Source organism: Pieris rapae, chromosome 7, assembly GCF_905147795.1.
Source record: "Pieris rapae chromosome 7, ilPieRapa1.1, whole genome shotgun sequence".
Lineage (NCBI taxonomy): Eukaryota > Metazoa > Arthropoda > Insecta > Lepidoptera > Pieridae > Pieris > Pieris rapae.
In genome coordinates this window covers 407,208-432,548 of record NC_059515.1, presented here as the reverse complement: position 1 = coordinate 432,548, position 25,341 = coordinate 407,208, and the positions used below count along the sequence as shown (strand labels likewise).

At 36.7% G+C, this 25,341-nt stretch overlaps 2 protein-coding genes across 5 annotated transcripts in view; both read left to right on the top strand.

Annotated features, from left to right (window-relative positions):
* The window catches only part of LOC110994614 (ras-related protein Rab-37), a 31,059-nt gene extending 16,760 nt beyond the window's left edge, over positions 1 to 14,299 (top strand). Inside the window, exons 2-6 of one of the 3 annotated variants that reach the window (XM_045628990.1) lie at positions 9,354 to 9,662; positions 9,817 to 9,927; positions 10,633 to 10,741; positions 12,851 to 12,961; positions 13,517 to 14,299. In XM_045628990.1, coding sequence (XP_045484946.1) covers positions 9,453 to 9,662; positions 9,817 to 9,927; positions 10,633 to 10,741; positions 12,851 to 12,961; positions 13,517 to 13,758 — 783 coding nt within the window. In that variant the 5' untranslated portion in view covers positions 9,354 to 9,452 and the 3' untranslated portion in view covers positions 13,759 to 14,299. Of the gene's footprint in view, positions 1 to 9,277; positions 9,663 to 9,816; positions 9,928 to 10,632; positions 10,742 to 12,850; positions 12,962 to 13,516 lie in introns of those variants that run through there. The other 2 variants (XM_022261378.2, XM_022261379.2) reach the window with 2 other exon arrangements.
* A 1,008-nt stretch (positions 14,300 to 15,307) lies between these two features.
* Positions 15,308 to 25,219, top strand: LOC110994589 (zinc finger protein 91). 2 transcript variants are annotated; one of them, XM_022261328.2, is made up of 5 exons: positions 15,308 to 15,647; positions 16,283 to 16,429; positions 16,517 to 16,606; positions 16,825 to 16,905; positions 19,738 to 25,219. In XM_022261328.2, exons 1-5 carry the CDS (start codon positions 15,507 to 15,509, stop codon positions 23,980 to 23,982), a joined length of 4,704 nt encoding a protein of 1,567 aa, XP_022117020.2. In that variant the 5' UTR covers positions 15,308 to 15,506; the 3' UTR covers positions 23,983 to 25,219. The 2 variants fall into 2 exon arrangements, with proteins under 2 accessions (XP_022117020.2, XP_022117022.2); XM_022261330.2 differs by lacking the exon at positions 15,308 to 15,647 and adding an exon at positions 16,054 to 16,193.
* The last annotated feature ends 122 nt before the right edge of the window (positions 25,220 to 25,341 follow it).

Genomic DNA, 25,341 nt, shown 5'->3' with positions numbered 1-25,341 from the left:
TAACTTTTAATTAGGCTATGGACCTTTTAAACTAGAACGAACACTCAACTAAAGAACATATTTGCTTGTCTCTTGTAAGTTTTAGGATTCTATTTACCAAAATGATAATAATCGTCAAAACTACTATATAACTATGAATGTGCGGAATTCTGTATAAAACATTTAATATACATGTAACGGATAACAAGCATTGTTATAGTCCCCATGTCTACGTAACATAGACAGTAGACACGTGTCAGAGGACAAAAGAACCCCTCCTAGTACGCTTACCATAAAATTTAATAAAATAGAACTTAAATTACAAACTATTTTCTCGTTGGAGAGAAGTTCTATTTGTCTGTTTTTAGCCTGCTCATATATATGCATATTCTTTTTATGTGTAATAAATGTTATGGATTTTCTTTTCTAATACAATATAATAGCAAATTCATCGCGAGGAACCCGGCACGTGTTAACCAAACCCAAAATTATGACTAAAACCTCGCTAGCTAAACAGTTACCTATAGGTTTTGACACTTAGCAAAACTCCGTAAAAATCACGAGTAAGAGAGTCCCTACTCACCCTCACAACTAAAAATACCGGTATCGCACCTGAATTCAGTGAGCCGACTCATGTGAACTAAATCTCATCAGTGTGAACATTGAGCACTGCTTTAATCAGAGCACCGTGTAATAGGAGCACCCTGTTGGTGCCAGACGGTCTACTAATTTGTAGGCACGTTTTGAGACTCCGATATATCTATCTATATAAATTAATTTACGCAAACTACCACTGAACTTATGTTACCTTGGTAGTAATCTCGAAGATCATGGTTATAAAATGATTTAAGAGATAGATAGAAACTACATATTTATTAGATTAAGTTAATTAAAATATGTTTATCTCTTTAAGGTCTGGCCCTCAAATTTTATGAATCTATTTCACGATATTTCACGACGAATGTTAAATGCGCACGTAGAAAAAAAACTCCATTAGTGCGCAGTCCTGGATCGAACTTAGGACCTTTGGGATGAGAGTCGCACGCCACTAGGCCAACACTGCTATAGATAGATAACAATCAATCTATAACATCAATAGATTACGTAAAAATTATTCAAATTCTTCCTATACACATTCTTCCCTAATTAACTAAAAAGGAACAGCGATTCTAAATTAATTTGATAGAAATTGGTTTCCAAGTCTGAAAAAGTAAAGAGTAAAAGACAAAGACATCTAAGGAGAGTTCACAAGCAACTTTGTGATTGCTCTTCAGGTTTTCTTGAAAGAGGGAATGCAATTTAGAAAATAAGTAGGTTCCATTATGTCTTTTTCTGGATTTTCTGCGAAGTCCTTTGCAACTGGTTTCAACTACCTACTACTGTTTAATTAATTAAGTATACGTGTTTAGATTGGTAATATAGACAATTTCGGAGATTGACTGCTGACATTCAGAAATTTGGAGAAGCATCTCAAGAGAGAGAGATTTGGCCGTATTCAACGAAGAGCCATTCGGATTGTCCACGACCAGGCCCATTCCACCATTTTGTGGAACCAGCTGCCCACTGAAGTATTTCCTAAACAACTCGACTTACAGTCCTTCAAGAAAAGAGCGTACCATTATTTAAGAGGCCGGCTACGCACTTGCGAGCCTTATAGTAATGTGAGTGTGGACCGCGGTATCACTTAACATCAGGTAAGCCTCCGTTTTGCTCCTATTTCATAAAAATAACACATAGCAGCCTATACGTTTATGTTTCGATTCTCAGCGAAACAAAAGAAAAGAAAGACTATTTAAGGCTATTCTTTATTTATTTATATAATAACACACAACATTGATTTGTTACGTAACTTAACGTAAGATTTTTCATGAGATATATCAATAACTTAAATATTGTCTTTATCCAACAGCATTCGAATTTGTGAATAATTACTCAAAGATATTAATAATTTTAGTTTTTAGTTAATTCCAATGTACTATAGAAGTTAAATATTCCGATTAAATCTTGTTTGTATTGACAACCCTTGATGTTTGCTTAGTTCACTTAGCAAGAACTTCCCTTACTCCGTACTTTAACCAAACATTATTACCGCACACGTGTACGCTTCCTGTCCCTTTGGAGACAAATCGGAGATGTATTGTTTATGCTACAAAGTATAGTTTTAGACACGAAAACCAAACATCGAGATTATTATAATAGGAATATTTAAAATACTTGTATAACGATTAAGTTTTAAAGTACAGCGGGATAATTGCGAAATATAAAGCGCTATGTCATTGCATCACTTGCAACATTTTTTTGTATTTTACTGCGATTTTTGTTTTAAATTTGTAAAGTGCCTGTAAATCGGTGATGATGCCTAGACTTAAAAAAACAAAGAAAACCAACTCAATGCAGAATAATAACGAGTTAAATAGACGCAGTACATCGCAGTTTTTTTACTCCATTGGTTGTTACAGATCAATAAAAATAATACGGGTGTGTCCGAGAATTTACTATAAAGGGCCATTACATACTATCTTAACTCTAAAAGCTTAATTATCTCCAAAGATATATTTTATGTCCACTAATTTTCAATACGTAAATGTATTATTGGCAAATTGTAAAATTGCTAACATGTGAGTGAACGCCAATAATAAATGAAATCTCACAGTCTAAGAATTCTTAAACGAATCGTATTTCATTTTGCCCTTTAGATTTCTCCTGAAATATACAACGTTTTTTTCAATGGCACAAGGTGTTTTTTGTTAAAAATTTGACATCTTTTAACTTGCATCATTTATAATATTTAATAAATATACTCATTTCGAGCTTTTAATTTATAAATTTAATTTCTGAATCGCGACGCTGGCAGGATATCTGTGTTGGATCCTCGTCGGCTTGTAATTTGTAGTTATATTTTTTGACCAAAATGATTCTTTGCTATCAAAAGTTAATAACTTTTTTTTACTAAATACGCACAAAAGAGTGAGATACTTTAATTATTCAAATATTTATATTTATAATAATTAAAGTTGCCTCTGTCAAAGGCCGGCAACGCACCCACTAAAACTGGGTGCGGGCTGCGATGACTACCCTATTTGGGCGTCCCGTAAGCTCGTTTGGTCCCCTATTATATAAAAAATAACTTGATTTGATTAAAGTCGTTTAATGATTTTAGTGTTAAATACATTTATTTCTATGATTTACGAATAATAAAACAAGTTAAATAAAATATGTAAGTATGTTAAACAATCTAATATAAAAATCATTAGTTAAAAACATCGCAATTAATAAAACAATATTTTCAACCTACATATTAAAAAAGCTGAGGTTTCTTATATGAAGTGTCAAAAGCAGGTCGATGTTAACATATTTGTTTTGAACATGGGATTACGACATTATTTATTAAATATTTAAAATTTTAAGGCGGGAAGTTTTCTGGAAATAGACTACGTAAAGATTTTAAAAGGATGTAATCTGTCGTTCCGTAGCAGTTTTGTTTTACGCTATGACCAGAATATCCACATAATTATTTTGACCTATTTTTAAACCTTAAATGTCGGTGTAAACGTGTCCCTAGAGTTTGATAGTCAATAAATTACTTTTGCATGGTTGACCTACAAATACGTTGTAATTCAGTTATCAATAAAGGATCAATATAGCCTCACCCTGATCTCGTTAATCTAAGGGAAGGCTGTTTCAGTGACAATCAAAATTTGATTGAACACCCAATATTCAATAAACTAAGGCTCGAGTGGATTTAAGATTCGTAAATGATATTAAATTTAATATTTTGGAGTGCTTCAGTATTTGATTGACGCATTTTGCTCGCAATTCCCGGAATATTTGTATCAATGGGTAGACTTTAAAATCATGATTTTTGCTCGCTATTCTTAATGAGCGGATAGATAGCCCCTATTTTTTGTCGTTAATTTTGCTAACGATTGATTTACAATCGTTTATTGTACCTTGTACGATGGCAATGTTTCGAGGTAACTTACAAAACAATTTATGAACATGTAGAAATTTCAAACCTTACCAAACGAAAATAAATATTTAAACTTTGACTTTTTTTAAGTTGTAACAATTTCTTTTTTCATTAAAATATGTAGGTGTCATTTGTTTAATTTCAGTTAATCTATTTATTTATTCTGTTTTTGTTTTCTTTTTCGTATATATTTTATACGTGAACAGTATTAGCTTTGTATATTGTCTAAATATATGTAGACTTATAAATAAATAATTGATGAAATGAAATATGTATAATTCAGTTATAGGTACATGCAAATACATATACCTAAGATTATTTCAGTATATGCCGTTATCTTCATTATAACTTAACAGAAAAAAATACAATCAAATGCATCTTTAATTTGATGAGACCTATGAATATATGGAAATTGAATGAGGAAAGGCGGTATTTTGACAATACTGGACAACCCAACATTTTAGTTATGTAAATTGGTCACCTATCCACTTACGAAAAGGGATCATATGGGTTGAGGAAACTGAGGTGTGGACTTTTACCAAAATTGGTTTTAAAAGGGAAATAGTACGGGAAGTGGTAACTTAATTTTTATCCTTTTTATATTACTGCGTAGATTATAAACCTGTTAAATCGAAACATAGTAAATTAATAATTTAAATGTATGTCTATAAAATAATTTAAATGTATTGTGTTATATCTATTCTTATCTAGTTTCCGCTCACAACTTCGCCCGCAATTCTATATATTTTGGCTGGATGCTTTGCAAACTGTTCAACGATTGTCATAACGGTTTATCGTCTTAACGTTAGGGGGGCTAAAAAATTAATAAGCTGACACAAGATGGCGCTACAAGTAATAAATTAATATGATTTTTAGTTAGCCCCAACCCGTATGTGACACGTGTATAAATTTGACAAATGTCGTACAATTAGTTTTTGTATAGTATTTGGAACGAACTAACAGAAAGGAACTTACAGTACATAGAGTCTACTAATAAATGAACGCGGCCGCACTCGCTGGCACTCGCTTTTATTTGTAAGGACTGCAAAAAGTATATTTTAAAACTATAAAGACCGGTACAATTTCTGCAAATGTTGGTAGTGTGTTGTAAAGTAGTAGAACCTACATGTTTTTAAAATGGAAGTTTAACAAAACTGCAAAGTCAAGTTCTTTTATATACTGACAAAGTCCTCTATTTTTCAATTTAACCCGAGAAACAGTTTAAAACACACAAAATATTCACTTTGTGACTATAGTTTCACAGCTATTGAAACTTTGTCAAACGATTCATTGTAAAGTTTAGAAATTGTTCACTGGTGTTATATTGCAATGTTCTGCGCTTTATTGACAACTACGCTTAACCCGCTACTCTGTATGCTGTGGGCGGGACAACTATCAATTTCAGGGAATATTTCTGTGTAAAGAGCAGTGTTAGCCTAGTGGCTTCAGCCTATCATCCCTGAGGTCGTAGGTTAGATGCTCGGCAGGGCGCCAATGGACGTTCTTCTTATGTGCGCATTTTAAGATGCTCGCTCGCTGAAGGAAAACATCGTGAGTAAACCGGCTGGCATTTAAGGTAGACTAAAAAATTCGATTGCGTGTGTCAGGCACCGGTGATTAGCAACAGACATATGACCCAAAAAAAATGGTTGTAGCACCACTGATTTATTTATTTATTTTATTTATTTCTTTATTGTATAAATAATCTTAAATTGTAGAAGTTGGTATGGTGGAAACATAAACTGGACACAGTTTTTCTGTCCACCAGGACGTCGAAAATATTTAGTTAATTATAATTAACTTAATAAAGTGACATAATGTACAACAAAACACCTTTACCCTCAAAAATTGCACAAACAACGCACTAAAACAATCGAAACACCGCCGCTTCATACATAGCCGATTGTTTGATTTATTTCTATATTTTTAAAATACATTTACATTTACTCAATAACTTCTCTCGTTCTGATGAATACCTTTATAGTGGTAAAATAAGAATGATTTCGTTTTCAAAGTTTTTTCAAGTTTCTCGCCTACTCTTGTACCTATGTCAAATCTATTTTCCAACTCAAACATTCAAAGGTCAAATGTAATGAGGTTTCTTTCTATTTTTGGCATTTTATTCAAATGAAATCGTAGAGCTTACAATTGTTCTTATATATCTTAGAAACTCTACGGCAATTGTAGACATAACCAATTTGGTGTTAACACTTGTATAATATATTAACGATTTCTTGTCTATGTCCTGATGAAAAGAAACAGAAATCATGTGTACCACAAATATATTGTAGCCTAGTAACTTAATTACATTAGGATCATATTATATTAAAAAGGTCGGCTTAGATGTTCAGAGTTTTTGTGAAGAAAATGGAAATACTAATAATGAGAACTTGGATGGGAAAGTAAACATGAAGTGAATCAGGTCTTTGATGAAGTTGTATCTCAAGAGATATTTTCGATCTTATTAATATTTATTTATTTATAAAACCTTATGTCGCATTAATCTACACGAGAGTTAGAGTTAGTTAGTAACGATTCAACGGTTAAAAGATATTTTCTTATCATTAATAATATAGTTATTCGAATTGGTTTATCATTATTGTTAATTAAAAAACGAACATTTTTCTTCCGTTGTTTTAATTGATATGTTTCTTGGAAAGTAATAATTTGTTTATAAATTATATTGACTCTGTGTGATAAAAAAGACAGACATCTATGCATTAACGACGAATAATGCATTTAATAACAATAATTAAACTGAATTATTACAGAAATATCATTGTGAAAAATTGATCTAACTCTAGTCCCCACAGTAGGGAGGAACTAGGTGCAATTATTCCCTAGATGTAAGATGTTGCTTGTTTAAATTTTTTTAAAATAAAATGTAGTCTTATTCTTTTTGTAAAAACGATGGCGTACAATCTATACACAGATAATTTTATTAATATAACCAGTGGCGCTATAATGTATATGTTTTTTTCTAATAAGCAAATAGGAGATCAGCCTTCGGTGCCTGTTACACGCCGTTGACCTTTGGGTCGACATACCGGTTTCCTCACGATATTTTCCTTCAACGTTCGAGCGAGCTTAATTGCCTACATATAAAGAAAAGTCTATTGGTGCACAGACATGATTCTGACGCACTACCTTAGGGTTGGGAGACGCAAGCTAAGGCAGTGTTCACAATTTTTAAAGCAGCACCTACCCACTACATTTCGCCGCTATGTAGAAATATGTATTATTTGCTTATTTCATAAAGCACACTTAAATAAAAACATTTAAAACAGAACATTAAATATATATTTTACTAGAGATGCCAAAGGTGGAATACATAATATTTAAAAAATCTTTCAAATCAAATCAAATTGTTTATTTGCTAGAATAGTCTCACAATTAGTTACATAACATCAGGTGAGCCTCCTGCCCGTTTGCCCCCTGTTCTATAATAAAAAAATAAAAAAATTACAAAAATCCGCCACATATGAATAGGCATGCAAATGACATCTTATATTTTATTTATTTATTTATTTGATCTATTGAATAACAAGACTAGTTATTAAATCTTACATTTAGAAAAATGACAGCGCAGAGTTAGTTAGACACCAATATTTGTAATAATTCTTATCTAAAAAATACAACGATTTAAACGTTAGGCTTCTTTTTCTTGTATTTAATAACATCTGAAGCGATGTTCCCCGCGTTAATACAAAACTTATAAAATAAAAAATCATTAAATATTATTAAATACATTTAACTAAGTATTACCTAATTCGGCTGTGTTGTGTGATGTGTGAAAGTGTGGGTGTATATGTATGTGGTGTTTATGATGCAAGTGAGTTACTGATATTTTAATTACTCCTTTTAAGAATATTCCGCGATAGCTTAACACGTCAAGGGTTATAATATAATGGTCGTAAGTCCAGTCTGCGCGATACTCGAAGCACGATTACGAGTCTGGTAGAAAGAATTAAGTGGAGGATGAAAGTGCAATCTTTCTATAAGAGAGGTGCAATTAATTTTATCTGAGAGGATGTTATGTATTGTTTTCGTCAAGCTATAATCAGTGTTCGAGCATTCGAGGAAGATTAAAAATAATACGTTGAACGGAAACGGTTCTCTTTCTCTTCTTCTCTCTCTTTTCTTGTCTTCCTTCGATTCATGTTAAGCGAGTATTCGTGTAAAAGATGAAAATTCAAGATTATCATCTTGTCAGCCTAAAATAGGACAACGGACGGACGTGACGAGAGGTCTTTTCATAGCCCTAATCAGCCTCTGCCAACTAGTATTCGTGTCTGTATAAGGTTCCATTATATTCTAAGCAATTCTAATAATTATTATATAAAATTCAATGGATAAAATGGGTTTTTGTGACTGTATTTAGTAATATTTTTATCACATACAATATGGCAATTATAATTGTTATTCCTATATAGGTACCTACATGTACGATATATTGTAACACTGTTCAGTTGTATCTAGTTAGATTCAAGTACATATTACGAATTATAGGTTGTTTAAGCAATTAGGTAAAGTTTTAAATGAGTTGTAACAAAGGCAAAAAAACAGCTATCAAGTAGAAAATCATACCGAAAAATAAAATGACGTACATATACTTAGATTAAAACCCGTTTTACTACAAATATCCAGATTATTATTTTTATCTCTGAAGACGCCTAAGTTAGGTATACTATAACGTATCGTTCCACTTGTAAAGTTTGAACTAACAACACTGACGAAGTTTGAAGCTAATTAAGCCGGCAAGACCGACAGGCCCTCCACATCCACGTTATATTCCGTTCATGTCAGACATCCAGGACACAGTTTTTTTTTAATAGAATAGGGACAAATGGACAGGAAGCTCACCTGATTTTAAGTGATACCGCCGCCCATGGACCTTCTCAATGACATGAAGACTCGCGAGTGCGTATGCGGGGTTGGGTCACGATCGATGTATTGGTGGACAACACCGACTATATAGAATTAAATGCTATATAAATTAAATGCTTCGCCATGTTTTCGTTAACTTTAAAACGCTGGTAGTTTGTATAGGCTGGTAGGTACTCGTGTTGACCTTAACGTGTGACTCTCTTCCCTACGGTCGTAGGTCCGAGCCCCGGCTGTGCGCCAACTTTCTTTCTTTGAACCCATTTTAACATACTCGTACGGTAAAGGAAAACATTGTGGAAGGCAACCGGCTTGACTTAGACCCAAAAATTCGGCGGTGCGTGTCAGGCACAGGAGGCTAGCCTATTAGACTGACAAATCATGAAACAGATACAGATTATATATATTGTTATTCTAAACTCTCGGCTTATTGTTAACTATATTTTTGAGTATCAGTGAATTGTGTGTACATATGTATGTAACAGGATTTAATCCAAAACAAATAACTACTTAATTACAGTTAATAAAACAAAAGGTGAATATTGAATCAATTATTCGTAAAAAGACAATTACAATGATAAATTCAACATAAATATTGTGATTAGTGTAAACCAGAAAAATGTGGAACCCAAATTCAATGGACAGACAAATGGAGAAGAGAGTGATTGTTGGGCGTGTGAGACCAACGTGGGCAAGGAACCTTCCTGAAGCTAGGGATGATGATGAGAGGTCCGATGTCAGCATGATGCCACAAAGCGATCCACCGTCACCTTCCGATCAATGGGACAAGCATGGGAAACTGGATGATAAATATGATGTTTTTGGAAAGGTATGTAATAATATTGTATCATAGTCATAGTTCAACATCATCTTTTTTTCGAAATAGGTATAAAATTGTTTTACCATCATCATCATATATATTTATGAGAATTAACCAAAAAATAAAAAGATAGTACGTAATACGGATGTATGTTTTATTTCAGGTTATGTTGCTGGGAGATAGCGGCGTGGGTAAAACATGCATGCTCGTCCGGTTCCGGGATGGCACGTTTCTTGCCGGCAACTACATTTCTACCGTTGGAATTGACTTCCGGGTATACAGAAGCTATAACAGTTTTCTACATTATCGTGCCACAGATTGTTGTATCTTTTTGCTATATCTATCAATTACAAACAAAGAGTTTTTAAATGAAATGTCAGTGGCTGAACATAAATAGCATTCGCTATTATTATTAATAAACATTAGCAGGGGTTCCAAGTTCAAATGGACCAACGACAAGGATCGCCGGCCAGCATGCCGCTCCGCTATTGGTGTTAAAGTTTGGCGGGCTTTTTCCGTTCCCGCCCCTTCAACTTGACAGCTGTGATTGAATCGGCTTTGGCTGAGTGATTTATTGCACCGACCATTTTTTGTTTTATTTTTTCAACGTTGATTTATAGCACCCATTTCGTGATGGTTAGTGGAAAGATGTGCGGTTTTAAACTTCAAAGAGCCCAGGTAGATGAAAAATATGCGAAGACAATCAAATATGTTGACGTTTTACGAAGATATTAATTTAATTGGGGCAACTTATTCATATTACAGCCATTACTAAAATAATTAAACTGGTTTCTTTACAATTATGTACATTATTGTGTAATGGTATTTGGTAGCATACTTTATTTTTAAGTATTTCGATTTTGTCGACGTTCGTAATGCCGCGTTGCCACTATCAATGTTATTAGTATAATATGTAATTATGTAATTTAAAATTCTTCAAATTAGAAATCTTTTAGACAGCTAACGCCATCTGTTGCAGAATAAAGTAGTTGCTGTGGACGGAATCAAAGTGAAGCTTCAGATATGGGACACAGCTGGACAAGAGCGCTTTCGTAGCGTCACACACGCCTATTACAGAGACGCTCACGGTTAGTAATAACGTTATTACTGTGAAACTGCATAGTTAAATTTAAACATATTTGAAGTCTCATCATTTAGAACTAAATATCGTTTTTAGATTTGATCATTATGATACTGGTGGCTCCATCTATGAGCAGTGTGTAACAATTGAGCCAACTAATATAGTGCTGTTGAGCACACATGGACAACTCAAAATTAAAAAGTGAATATATATAAAACTTAACAGTAGGTTTAATTCGACACACTAAATTAACACTGTGATCATTGTCAAAGATAAATAATCGAAAAGTTTTATTACGGCACTAATCACAGAATGATGCTTATCCCTTACAAATCCGATTAACGAAACGAAATCGAATAGGACAGCCGTAACATATATATGTATGTTGTGACCATAGAATTGATCAACGTGCTTAAGAAGAAGTAGAATTTGAATAACATCGAGCGTTACGAATAGTTGAAAATATATACTCTTTTGCAAAAAAACGAGCACCTAAAGAATTAATTATTGTGTCTATAATCGTGTATGTTAAGTGAATTCTGGATAGGTATTATTTTTTAAAGACCACAACTTTTAGTTGAGGACCCGTTATGTTTTGTTCAGTAATTAATTTGACGGAGCGTACTGAGTTAGTTTTATTATATGACGCATTGACTGCTCTTGAAGATTCCATTTTTATAGGCGACAATTTATGCCCTCGTATAATCTTCTAAGAACAGTTTATTTACATACTTTACAGAAAAATTAAAATTCCAAGTAACGATAGAATTATACAATACTAAACTGTAATCTAAAAAAAATATATGAAACGAATATAATTGATATTTCTAATTAGGTTATTTCAATATAGAAGAAAATACACAAGAGGATACTTAAACGAATTTAAAGACTAAGTCTGATTTCAAAGATGCAAAGCATATTTTGCACTATAAAGGAGGAGTGATAGATTCCAGTTTTATGAGTAGAAGTTTCAACAATTAGATTGTCACGAGAACGTAAATCCAAATTCCGAGCAGAAAAGAAATAAAATCTTCGGAAAAATAAAATATAACTAAGTTCTAAAATGTGTATTTTCACCTAGTTGGTAGGAAGTAATATTCACATACTTCAAACGGAGATACAGAATTTAATTCCCGACGAAATTATGACGGCTCTGAAGATAGAATCAACGAGTATACAGACGCCTATAGTATTATACATTAATCTAAAGTAATTGATAAAAAAATATCTTTAAACATTACGGGTTAGAGATACTTTGTTTATATAATAATAATTAATTACTTTATACAGTCAATAAATGTTTTGTCCACATTTATTTGAACCACGGAAGAGTCTCTGGTACAACAAAGGGATGGCCCTAGTGCGAGGATCAGTGGTCTGTATTAACTACTATACAATAGTGTCATTTTATAAAACGATAAATAGGGAGGGTAATGTAAGCAGAAATAAGTTGCCTAAAGATATTACATAAGGTATAAAGAAGTCGTTTCTAGCTTTCCTAATGAAATTAACTAAAAATGTGAGTTATGGTCCCTCTCTAGAGTTCTCTAAAATCCACCCGTATCACCTCGACGTCCGCCGTTCCACAACTGCGCGTTTTTCCAGGCAGTTTTTGCCGCGCACCACCACTCTGTGGAACCAGCTGCCAACTGAAGTATTTCCGAACCAATTCGACTTAGGGTCCTTCAAGAAAAGAGCGTACCAATTCTTAAAAGGCCGGCAACGCACTCGCGAGCCCTCTGGCATTGAGGGTGTCCATGGGCGGCGGTATCACTTAACATCAGGTGAGCCTCCTGCCCGTTTGCCCCCTGTTCTATAAAAAAAAAAAAAAAAATAACATTCTCGTGGGAACAACACGCCAATAGGTACATAATCGAATCAACTAAGATCACCGCATACACGAATTCAAGTGCGACCATTATAGTTTCGGTATACCTTTTTAAATAATTACGAAATGGCTAATAACCTTTATGAAAGCTTTAATAAATGAATATACTAACGGCCGACAAAGAAAAAAACAGTCTTTCGCTGACCACACCTATTGTAAAGCTTGTATACGAATAATGTATTGAATTTATATCGTTTTGATGTTTTATGGAATGATTATATTTATCAGCCCTTCTCCTGCTCTACGATGTGACAAATAAAACCAGTTTTGACAACATTCGCGCGTGGCTCGGCGAGATAAGAGAGTACGCGCAAGACGATGTCGTCATCATGCTTCTTGGTAAAGACCTACTTTCTATACGGTAGAATTAATACAGTTGTAAAACTCTTTTGTTAGGCCAGGTTCTATTAGTAATAGGCTTCACAAATATTGTTTTGTGTTTGCTTGATTTGCGAGTTTCAATTATAGGTAATTTTTATAAGTAATGAGCTTATTTAATATTACAAGATATTACTTTTAATAATTAATCTGTAAGCGGCTTTTAAATTCATTATGGAAGTAACTTTCAACGTATAGAGACCCCTTTATTTGTAAAAATGTACCTACATAGATTCTCAGTAACAGACTTTAAAAAATAAAAGTTCTCGATTCGAGGTTTGTTTTCTATTATAATATGTGTGTGTGTGTGTGTTTAAACTATTTTTTTTATTGTTTACTAAAAAGTTTAAATGTTTATTCATTGTATGTACCTACTTCACCCTCAGTTAACGTCCTATGCAACAAAATCTTATAGGTTTTAAGAATCTATGTCATATGTAGATATATAATTAACGTGGTTTAGAAAATAATAAAAACATTTCCTTAAATACCATAGATAATAGACCGTTCTTCTAGGAAACAAGTCGGACAGCGGCCTCGAGCGGGCAGTGAGGCGGGAGGAGGGACAGCGTTTGGCGCGAGAATATCAAGTCGCGTTTATGGAGACATCAGCAAAAACCGGGTTGAACGTAGAAGCGGCGTTCGCTCATGTTGCACGCGCTTTGGTCGTGAAAGCGGATCCCGCTGACCCGGCGCGTCTGGCCGTGCGCGCGCAGCCCTCGCAGGAACAACGCTCTAGCTGCCCGCCATGCTCTTAAGCGCCAAATTTGAAAATCGAACGTGTTTAAAAAATGATTCAGGACCAAGGTCGTATTTTGTAAATTATTGTATAATAAATAAAATGATTGCACAAATATGCATTTATATATAACATTGTACAGGCAGGTGACCGGCTTATATTACATATCTGTTAATTTTAGTTAGTAAAATTAGTGAGAAAATCCCAAGTATCTAATTTTTTTTAATTTACTCTCGTTTGCACAAAAGCTTTATGCAATTTTCCTACTACAAGGGGACATATTCCTTTTAAACTTTTGTTAAGGAAGCATTCATGGTCACTATTGTCATTGTTAACGTTGCTAAGCTTTATATAAATAGTATATGCATCAATACTTTAAATTATTGAAAGAATATAAAGAGTAAATTGAAAGGAGAAAGTAAGTTTTTTGTTTTATAAATTCATATCATACTATAATATTAGTCTACCTTTAATATTAAATGAAAAGAAAACTATTTTAGAACCTTTCAAAAATGCGCTACACAATTACCTACACTAATAATTATAGAAATTTCCTATTTATATTAAGTACAAGCTTTATAGTTTTTTTGATAAAAGAGTAATAAAAAATAAAGAAATGTTTTTAAAAACAATATATTTAAACATCATATTCATATAACCATCAAAATAATTGTTACATGATATTTATGATTGCAATAATATTACATATTATGAAACCTATGTACTTAAAATTATCATACATTGTAACCTAATTAATAATAATTATAGGAAGTATCGCTCTAAATTTATGTTATATATTCAATGTTGTGGCATTCAATGCGTGTTGCTTACGCAAATAAAGAAATAAATAAGCATAATTGTCATATTTTGTTTAATTTCGTACTATAATTCTCCTTCATTAATTTTCGTAACAAAGAATGATTACAATTTTATTTAGCAAGCTTATAGCATTCATATAATCTTTAAATCTTATAGTTTTTCCTATTTTTTCATTCCAACATAATAGTTTTAGGTATTAAAAAGTTTGTATGATAAATATTAAACTAAACTTTGAATCTTAACAATTTAAGCAAAATGAACTGAACATTTAAATTTCGCGCGTTATTTGGCAGCTGTCAACATCAAGAAAATTTAAATCTGGCGCCAGTATTGAAAGGTTGTCAGCACTGCGAAGCAAACATAAAAGCAGAGTTAGCAAACAATTACGATAAATTGAATAATTCTTTTGGGCATACTTATACGAATAGAATATGTAATTTAAATGATTTATTTGAAAGGATATGCAAACAAAATTACAATATTTACTTTTAATTAGTCATAAACCTACTTTAACATAAAAATTCCATTAGATAAAATTCAACTTTTTATAAAACACGACTATATGATATTGACTTAAATGTGATTTGTTAGTACAAGATAAATCAGCTAAAATTATTTATAGAAAGTAAAATTCATACTTTTGAAAAATTTTGATATTGAATGATTGTTCTGCTTTAAGGTTTACAAGCCCTGCTTCGAATCCCTTTTTTCCGTCACGTTGTCAGCATTGTCAACTTAGTACACGCACATGCGCAGAACGACAGGTGGTCGGCGAGTCGACCCTGCCATAGCGACCGAACATCGACTTCTCATGCTCATCATCAGCCGCTGTCGTGCTCAAGCAAGAGCGATATGCAGTGCTTTGTGTTGATGTGCTCGTGGTGACATGGCGTCTTTATTTTAAATATTGTGAAAGGTGTAAATTGTGAAAAATTTTGTTTATTTACAATGAGTGTTAATTATGATCGTGTTTGTAGACTATGCTTGTCATCTCGAGGTGAATTACTGCCGATATTTCCTACCACCAGTTCGAATGACTCGGAACCTCTCGTCCTTGCTGTGAAAATTAATGATTGCGTGTCCGTTCAGGTAAGAAAACCTTTAAATAAGTAATAGAACGGAGTTTTAAGTGAAAGTAGACCCTCGGTATAAACGAGAACTCGTCATCCGCCTCTGTTCGATTTAATGACAGGCAGTATGTCTAGATGGAGATGTCGTAAGATCGTCCACCATTTTGTAATGCCCCACGGCCATCGTTCGAATCGTGACCGCGTTGCAACGTATTTCGTGGAGCCGATGAGGTGTGCAACGCCAGATGAGGGTCGGGTTTGGCATTATTCCCGGGGGCCTGGTCGGGAGGGGTCCGCATGGCGTTGGAAGCGAGCGTATTGATTTATCTAGAGCAGGTTCGTGCAGCTCGTCTCTCATCTGAGGAGCGTCGCTCTCGGCGTCAGTGTGCTAGGTTTAGATGTGTGTGTGAGACTATTGAGCGGCAACCCTTGTGGGGCTCGCTGGACGCCGTCTCGCATGTAGTTATTCGCTCGAAGAGCAGACGCTCGTCGCCGCCCGTCGTTCGAGTTATACCTACGCCTACTTACTAAGTTTCGGTTTCTCCTCGCGCCATATCTATATTATGTGAGTCGCGGTTTCGCTCGTCATACACTGATGGAGTGCGCGTATCTTTGTGCTTTTGAAACTCGTAACACGTATCATTGTTTTTTCAGATTAACGAAAATGATGAATTGCCAACTAATGTCTGCAGAAAGTGCATGGATAATGTCAATAACTGGCACATATTCAAGTCAGTTTGTGAAAGGACTCAAAACAAACTACAATCTCTGATTAATAAAGAGAGCAGCCATCTAGAAGAGGTGAGGTTATTTTGTGTTTAAATTTTAGTACTTAACTTATTTTTCCAGTTGCTTTGTTTGTTTACATTATGAAACATGGTTTTTCAGATTCATATTAAAACTGAACCAAATGAGGGTTTGTCTGATGGGGGCTATGATGATGGAGTGGTTATCAATGGAACATATCCTGATGATGAAGTAAGTTAGAACATTTTTTAAACTAACGGAAAATCTACTATGAAAATTAATATAAGTTTAGTTATTTATCCTGTTAGGTATTAAAGTGTAGGACTTATTCATGTCAAGGTCATCCAATACTTGAAATATTTACAGTGGATTCAAATAATGAATACTTTTAGATTTTTTTTACTTACTTTAATGGTACTTTTATTAACAGTAAGATGTAATTTTTTCAGATTGCTGCATCCTCAAGCAAGGTCCAACCTGAAGGCCCACCAATATTGGCATCTTTGGGACTCACTCCGAGAAGCGATAAGGTAATAACTATATTTATTACTTTAACTATATTTATATTCTTAGTGTTTCTTTTCACGTTATGAATGTGACACTTTACTTTTAACGCTTTTATGTTTTATTAGAAAATAAGAAGTGGAGAATAGTTCAACTGATTTATTTTATTCACAGAAAAATATAGATCCTCGGATGGGCTGGCAACGAGTCCATGCCATACTGGATATTATAAGGGACGATGAAGTTATCGATTCTCTCCAGTCCACTGAGGAATGTGAATTTTCTCATGTATCAGATCACGACTCTGACATTGAAACAGATTTAAATGTAGAAATTCCCACTGCATGCAGAGATTCCAAAACTGGTTACATTTGTAAGAACAAAATTGTTCTATCAAAATTGCCAAAGTTATCTTTAGCGGAAAATATAACTAAAGTAAAAGAATTAGCACAATTACGAAAACGGAACATCCAGACAAATGGAGACAAATGTTATCCTAGACCAAGAGATGCGTGGCAGATGCTCATCAGTGATGATCTGCTGGAACTAATTGTAACATCTACCAATGAAAACATATTCAGGTCCAACAATCATCCAACTACAATGAGTGAAATCAAAACTTTAATTGGTATTCTCTATTACCAAGGCATTATGAGACCAACTCATGAAAAATGCAGAGATCTCTGGGACAATGAATTTGGACCGATATGCATCCAGAGGGCTATGACATATCAGCGGTTTAAAGTTTTACTTGAAAACATGCGATTTGATACAGAAGATGACTCTGAAATGATGCAATTGGACCTAATGAAGCGCATAAGAAAAGTATTTGAAATATTTGCTATGAATTGTCGCACATCCAAGGAGATTGGGAATATTGCAGTCATTGACGAGATGCTGTTGCCCGTTCGGGGCCCTTGTCCTTTCAGATACAGTATACAAAACAAAAAAATAAATAATGGCATCAAAGTTGTACTCGTCGTAGACCCAAAAAATTTCTACATCAGCAATTTAGATGTCATCACGGACAGATATTTTGGGAGCAAAGATATTGCTATTAAACTGTTGCAGCACTTGGCGGGTAGCGGACGCATCATCATAATGGACAGCTGGTTCACATCTGTTAATCTAATCGATACTCTTAGAAAAGAATACAGCCTATTTAGCATTGCCGCACTGAATCCAAACGATGAAAACATTCCACCAATCTTCCTTTCTTCGTATAGAAAATGTACACCGTTCCTCAACGGTTTCTTCGATGACGACACGGTCCTCTCGTCCTTTGTGAGTGCAGACTCCAAGATTGGCCACGTATTGAGTAATGAACCGAGTCACTATAAACGTTCACAGACGGCTCATTCGGTTGTGTCTGAATATAATAAATACAAGTCGACCGTGGAAGTGGTCGATGTCTTGATGCATTATTACACAACGATGCAGAACACCAATGATTGGACTTTATCCTTGTTTTGCATGCTTTTGAATATTGCATCGGTGAATGCTCAAGTATTATGGAGTGTCGGGAATAATAGAAATGTCTTGAACCGTCGTATATTTATTCGCGAATTGGCCTCGAGTCTTCTGGAAACTACAGATGCAGGCCAGGACTTGAGTGAGTTGCTCGCTCTGAAGAGACCGAAGTTGAACCCGGTTGGAAATAGAGTGTCGTATAATAATAGGAGGAGATGTAGAATTTGTATCCAGACTTTGAAGAGGGACAGACGAACCACACAGACTTGTTACAAATGCGGCATATCTATTTGCAAAGAACATACCGTTTGCGTGTGCACTCTTTGCCCTCTTTAATTTTATAATAATGTTTTTATTAAAATAATTAATAAATTAATCAAAATTTATTAATTATTTTAATAAAAACATTATTTCTGTTTAAGTTATTCCATAAATTCAAAGGCTAAAACCTATCCAAATGGTATTCCATCTTAATTGTGTTAATATGGAGAAAATGTAAGAATATTTATGGAAATATTATGTTTACTAAGGTTGGGCTCGTACTGTTTTAATAGAGAATAAGAGGTCATTAATAGTATTATTGTAAATCATAAATTTCTGTTTTACTATTTAAATGTAATATTATATAAAGATATATACATACATAATTATGTCTTTGGTTAGGTTGGTCATTACTAAATAATGTTCTAAGGAGTAAAACAAACTTGAAAACATAACTAGCCTACCATCAACCAACTACCTCATTAAATAATGAAGTCCATAGTCAATGTTTAGTATTTTAGAATAAAATTTAATTTTTTGTTTCCCTAATATTTGTATGTGATATTATAACTGATGTAGAAGTGTTCATTGTACGAGTTGTGACATTCTAGTAAAAAATTATCTAGTTTTTTGTTGTCTGTCTTTATAGAAATTATGAATTATATTCGGATAAAAGAAAATACATTAAAATTCTCTTTCTTAATCATTGTTTAACTCGACTAATACATGCTTAATTAGTAATAACATTTTACTTATGTTTACATTATTCAAACCAGATTTTCCATATTTAAATTATTCCTTATATAATATGGTTTTTATACTCAATGACCAGACTTAAGAAAGTATTTGGGCACTTCAAGAACATGTCGATACAAATCAATCCGAAATTACCATGTTTTGTGGAATAAAAATAAATTGTGATGACGTGAAAAGAAACACAAAATGTCCTCTCCGTTGTCGGGATTTGTTCCACCGATCTTAGTAGCTTGAAGCATCAGGCAAATTATCTGCTTCTACTCAATATAGAAATTAATTTGTTGAAAGTATTAGTATAACCCATTTTTGATTGGATCACAAAATTTGCATTAATTTGTTTAAAACTAAAGTTTTTCTTTATTTGATTTCAGGGCGTTGAAAGTGATAAAGATGAAGAGGAAATGGAAATGGAAGACGAGGAGATGAACGAGGATCAGGGCTTTAATGCCCCCAACGTACCTGAAGTGTCCATCACTGTGATGCGTCCTTCGGGCGAGACACTACACTCGCGTCAAGGAATACAACAACTGGCGTCTAAAGACTGTCTCGTGTGCGGCCGCTCTTATAGATATTCTCACAATGCTCGGCGTCACGAACTGACAGCTCACAGCTTCGATAGGTATACAAACAAAATAACGGCCAAAAAATCACACAACCGGATGCAACCTAAATTGCGACCCAACCCGTTTAACCCTAAAGCACGGTTGATGCCGAATCCCATCAGCCATAAGATGCAACTCCAACTGCCCCAACTACAACAATCTATTAAACTCATGCCTAAGAAAATAATAAACCCCCCGAAACCGATTCCCATCAGAAGCCTCAAGCCTTCGCAGAACAATTTGCCTTATCCCTTACGTATCAAGGCGCTTAAAGATTTGCAGATTAAAAAGAAGGAACCGCAAATATTGAAAACGCTACTGACGACCAAACCGGAGGTTCTAGTATCGGAGCCAGAAATTATTAACTCGGGGCCGGAAAGCCCCGAAACGTTGATATCCGAACCGGAGATAGCCTCATTCCAAGTCGAAACTATCTTATCTGAGCCCGATGGCTTCATCCACCACGACGACGATGATAAAGATGACGACGTCAAAAATCATAACCAAAATTACGACACTGTCGATATGGATTCAGATAATGAAATTGAAATCGCCCGTCAACCCGATAATGAGGAAGAAACAGAAGTTAGGCCCCAGACCGAAGCAGGAGAGAATGATAACGAGGAAGAAAATGCGGCAGACGAACAACAGAACGATTTAGGAAAAGAAAATGAAGGGATAGATCAAAGTCAGGAGAAAGTTTCCGAAGAGCATCACGATGATGGCGAAGAAGATGCAAAAGAGCCCGAAGAAGTGGACAAAGACGTCGATGACGGTCAAGAAAATTACGAATACGACCAAGACGGTGAACCTCCAATAGCCCCTGTCGTGGAAATAAACGAGGATATGCAAAACTCGTACAACAGCGAAGCTATCGAGAACGAAGAAGAGGAATTGGAAGATTACACCGCAGACGACGGTGGAGATGGAGAAGAAGATGCCAAAGAGCTGGATCCGGACAAACAGTACGTTACTAAGACGCAGAGAGAATTCATTCTTAAGTATCGGGACATAATCGAACAAATCAATACTCAGAGGTGTCTCTGCTGCGACAGAGAACATCCCCGAAGGAAAGCGGTCATCCAGCATTTGCAAAAAAATGGGCACAAAGTCCCCAAGCACACGTGCTACAATTGCGTCGTTACATTTTCTCATATCGGTGCTCTGCTGAGCCACATGAGGTCGAACTCTTGCACCGATTTGTGGAAAGTCATCTACAAGGAAGGCGGAATCACCGACGATCAAGTGATCGACGACGAGCCAAAGGTTAAGGTGCAATACAAAGACATTCTCAACGCGAGGTCTTACGCCTGTAAGCTGTGTCCCGCTAAATTCCAACTGAAACAACTCATAATGAAGCACGTGCTCGACGTCCACGAGGATGGCCAATCGCACGTAGTTCTCGCGTGCGTACATTGCGGCTCACGATTTAAAGACAAATCTATTTGGAAGAAGCACATCCGCAACGGCGAATGCACCGTGTACATCGCGTGCGATCTGTGCACCGAAAAGTTTGGCAACGTGCAGGACTTTAACGAGCACGCCGTGGCCGTCCACGCTGGCAATTTCGATCCCGACAGTCAGAGCAAGTGTATCGACGGACGACCGACAGATTGCCCGATATGCGATAAGAAATGCTGCTCTTATCAAGCCCTCGTGAAACACTTGAAAGCGATTCACAACGAAGAGACGCCTCACTACTGCCAACACTGCGAGGCAAAGTTCGAACATGCCGCCGATCTCGACAAGCATACCTACACGGAACATTCTCTCAAGATGCTGGGAACTAACGCTTCCGAGCCGGACATGTCGCTGGTGAAAGAGGAAGCCGAGGAGTACCATTACTCGTGCACCGAATGTAATGCCATATTCGAGACGGTCGACGCGTGGACGGATCACCAGGTCGCCGAACACAATCAGATCGCGCATCACTGCGACCAATGTGAGAAGAAGTTCTTGCGGCCTTCCGAACTGGCCGAGCACAAAAACAGCCATTTGCGTGTCAAATTTTATCCGTGCAGTTTGTGCGGAAACTCTTACAGTAGTCCTCAGAAGCTGTCTCAACACGTCCAACAGACTCATCCCGGATCGAGCACCATAGGTGCGGGAGACACGGACTTCTTCTGCGATATTTGTGTCAGAACGTTCAAAAGCCGCCAGGCTTTCTCGAACCATATGCGTATTCACGCCAAAGTTCCATCCAATAAGAAGAGGCCGGGCGATTCCAGGAGTTTCGCTCCTCAGATTATCGGGAAACCTATTCACTTTTCAATGATCCAACCGGGATTCAGTCCGTTCAAGCCGAACTGTAACGTGCCCAACGCTCCCTATTCTTGTGATATATGCGGAAAAGGATTTATGCATAAGAAAAATATTTGGAAACATAAGAAGGTGTTGCACGCGGATCTTTTGAACGACAGACACGACAGCGAGGAGAACACCATGCACGCTTCCACGGAGGAGGACGAATACAACCCCGACGAGAATGGGGCTATTCTATCGACACCCCAGTTTAACAGCTTCAACTTCGCCAACATGTCCAACTCCATGCAATCGACGCCCCAAGAACCCACGCAGTTCTCGTGTGAATTGTGTTACAAACGCTTTCCGCTCAAGACCAGTCTGTGGAAGCACAAACGCGCCAAGCACGGCATCATCAACCCTTCGGCCACCGACACTTCGGTCGAGGTCAACAACAGTCGCTCCAGTTGTACCATTTGCAAAATATCTTTCGCCGACAAGAAGTCCTATTACCGGCACAGGAAGAACGTCCACAAGTCGTCGGTTCAAATGTGTAAAATATGCGGAAAGCCTTTGAACTCGACCCTGGAGCTCTACGAACACTTGAAATCCGACCACGCGCGAGAACTGTTGGGCTACAACTCCTCTCAAGGCCCCGGAAAGTCTCAGGAGATGCCTCAGGAGGTGGAAGTGGAGTTCGACGACCGGGAGACCGAGCGCCCCGATCCCAACGCCGAGTACCAAGCCCGCTATCCGTGCGACACCTGCGGTAAGCAATTCGTGGGGCTGCTGGCGTTGCAGAACCACCAGTGTATCAATCAGCTGCCCCAGCAGCCGCAAACCTTCGACTGTGAAATATGCCACAAGAGCTACGTCTCCATCGCCGCGCTGAAGAGCCACCGCGGATGGCACCTGCGCTCTCCGGACGGAAAGGCGGCCGCCAACAACTCCGGCCTTTGGATGCCCCAGAACAAAGTGACCAGCAAAGTCAGCAAATACGAGGTCGTCGACGCCTCTCAGCTGGCCCGCGTCTCCCACACCACGACATCGGCCCCCTCCCCCTTGACCAAGCGCAGGCTGCCCCCGGAGGTGGAGGTGACGGTCGTCAACCCAAATAAGAAGTTGCGATCCGACGACTCCGGAGAGATGGACCAGTCGACGAACGCCTCCGGGCCTTCGGACGACAGATACTGTAGGATATGCGACCGAGAGTTCACCAAGCGGGCGGCCTACCAGCGCCACATGGACGAGGTCCACCAACCGAACTCGGTGTTCTGCCCCGTCTGCGACAAGAGCTTCACGCGCAAGAGCACACTCATAGTGCACATGAAGAAGCACTACGACGCCGGGGAGGGCGGCTCCAACCTGCAGGAGGAGGAGGGTTCGGCCTGCGAGGTCTGCGGGGAGCGGTTCGACGACCCCGACGCCCTCAACGCGCATCGCGAGACGCAGCACGGCGACGAAGAGTCCGCCGGGGACTCGGAGGACGACGGCTCCGCTCCGCCGGCGCCGCCCGGCGAGTTCACCTGCGCTCAGTGCGGCGACGGGGTGGCCACGCCCCGCGACCTCATCGCCCACCGCACCATGCACGCCACGCCCACCAAGTTCTTCTGCAACATCTGCAAGGTGTACTTCGCCAGGGCCATCGACCTGTCGTCGCACACGCGGGCGAGGCACTCGGACAACGAGAAGGTGTTCTTTCCGTGCGCCATGTGTGACCGATTCTACATGAACAAGAAGAGCCTGCAACGGCACATCGAGATGGCTCACTGATGATGAGAACTGGTTCGGGGCCAGTTCGACTTGTAAATTTGGGGCACTTGGTGGTCCCGATCTGTAAATACGTTTTGTATTAACTCGAGGGTAGACTTTCCTTAGTTGGCATTCCTCTTCCGTTCTCGTCTCCGTTGCGGTCGATCTTCATCAATCTGCTCATTTTGTGTTATTTATTTTTAATTACAAATATTCAATTCGTAATACCGTTTAAGTTGTTTTAATCGTAGGCGTATTAAGTTGGGTCTTTTACGTTAGGTTTAGTCTAGGTATATTGTTATTTTAATTAAGTCAATACATTTCCGTATTCAAAATACTGAAATAATGGGCCAAAATTTGCTTTTAGTCACTATAAAAATTGTTTTTTTTTTTTGAATTACGAAAATAGAGCTATTTTAGTTTTAAGGCAGCGGCGCCATCTCCGAGAAGAATGATTGATGATTCTGAAGAGTGTTCAGGCGGAAATGCCTCGCTTCGATCCTTCTCTCGAAGGTGGACCGAAACCTGAGGGGTTTGAATTAATATTTTATTTAGCTTATGTAAATACGTTTGACTACAAATTAGGAATTTAATGAGTTGATTTGAACTATTTTAGGTTTCCATTAAAATGTACTGATTATTTTATAAAGGTTACTTTGTATATTTTCTACTCGTAAGTCAACCACAAATTTGCATCGTCTCATCTATGGCGGTGTAATCGATTGAAATGTTGAATTTTGTTTAATCATTGTATAGAAAATTAAGTTCGTTTAACATTTACAAAAAATCCAAATTATGTGGTTCAACTTAAGTAAAATGTTGTAATAGTGCCTTTTTGATACGTAGCAGAGATACGAAAACTGTTGTGGCTGTAGTGAGGCTATATCGTAACGGCTGGAACAATATATTTAACATTTTAGAAATATATATATCTTATGTTACTCGGGGATAATGTCGCATTCTAACGGTGAAAGAGTTTGACACAATGAGAATACAATTCTTTCCTCTTTAGATACGATTTATTGTATCATTTTATTATATCAGTAAATTGTTAAGAGCAAATTTACGATATTAAAGTTTTTCGATATTCGCGATAGTTTTCGTTCATTCGACGAAACTCCATAATGGTTATTGGACTTACGGTGTACGTATTAAAACTATTTGAAGGGAATCAGATAATTTCTTTATGGCGCTTTGTCCATAGATGAGGTTTACTTTGTCATCTTTGTGGTTTCATGAATAAAGCGACTTAAATATATATATTTGTTTTATTTGTATGTGTGCCAACAAAATTGATATTTAAAATGTGGCATGTGGTTACCATTAGGGTTTTACTTGGCTCTAAAAATCTGAGATTATTATACTTATATTAGTTCAAAG

What these genes read in the sequence shown, in the direction of transcription:
- LOC110994589 (XM_022261328.2), top strand. Translation starts at nt 15,507, where the DNA reads ATGAGTGTTAATTATGATCGTGTTTGTAGACTATGCTTGTCATCTCGA. An exon ending in AGAGCAGCCATCTAGAAGAG is followed by an intron (nt 16,430 to 16,516) that starts GTGAGGTTATTT and finishes ATGGTTTTTCAG; the next exon opens with ATTCATATTAAAACTGAACC. An exon ending in TCACTCCGAGAAGCGATAAG is followed by an intron (nt 16,906 to 19,737) that starts GTAATAACTATA and finishes ATTTGATTTCAG; the next exon opens with GGCGTTGAAAGTGATAAAGA.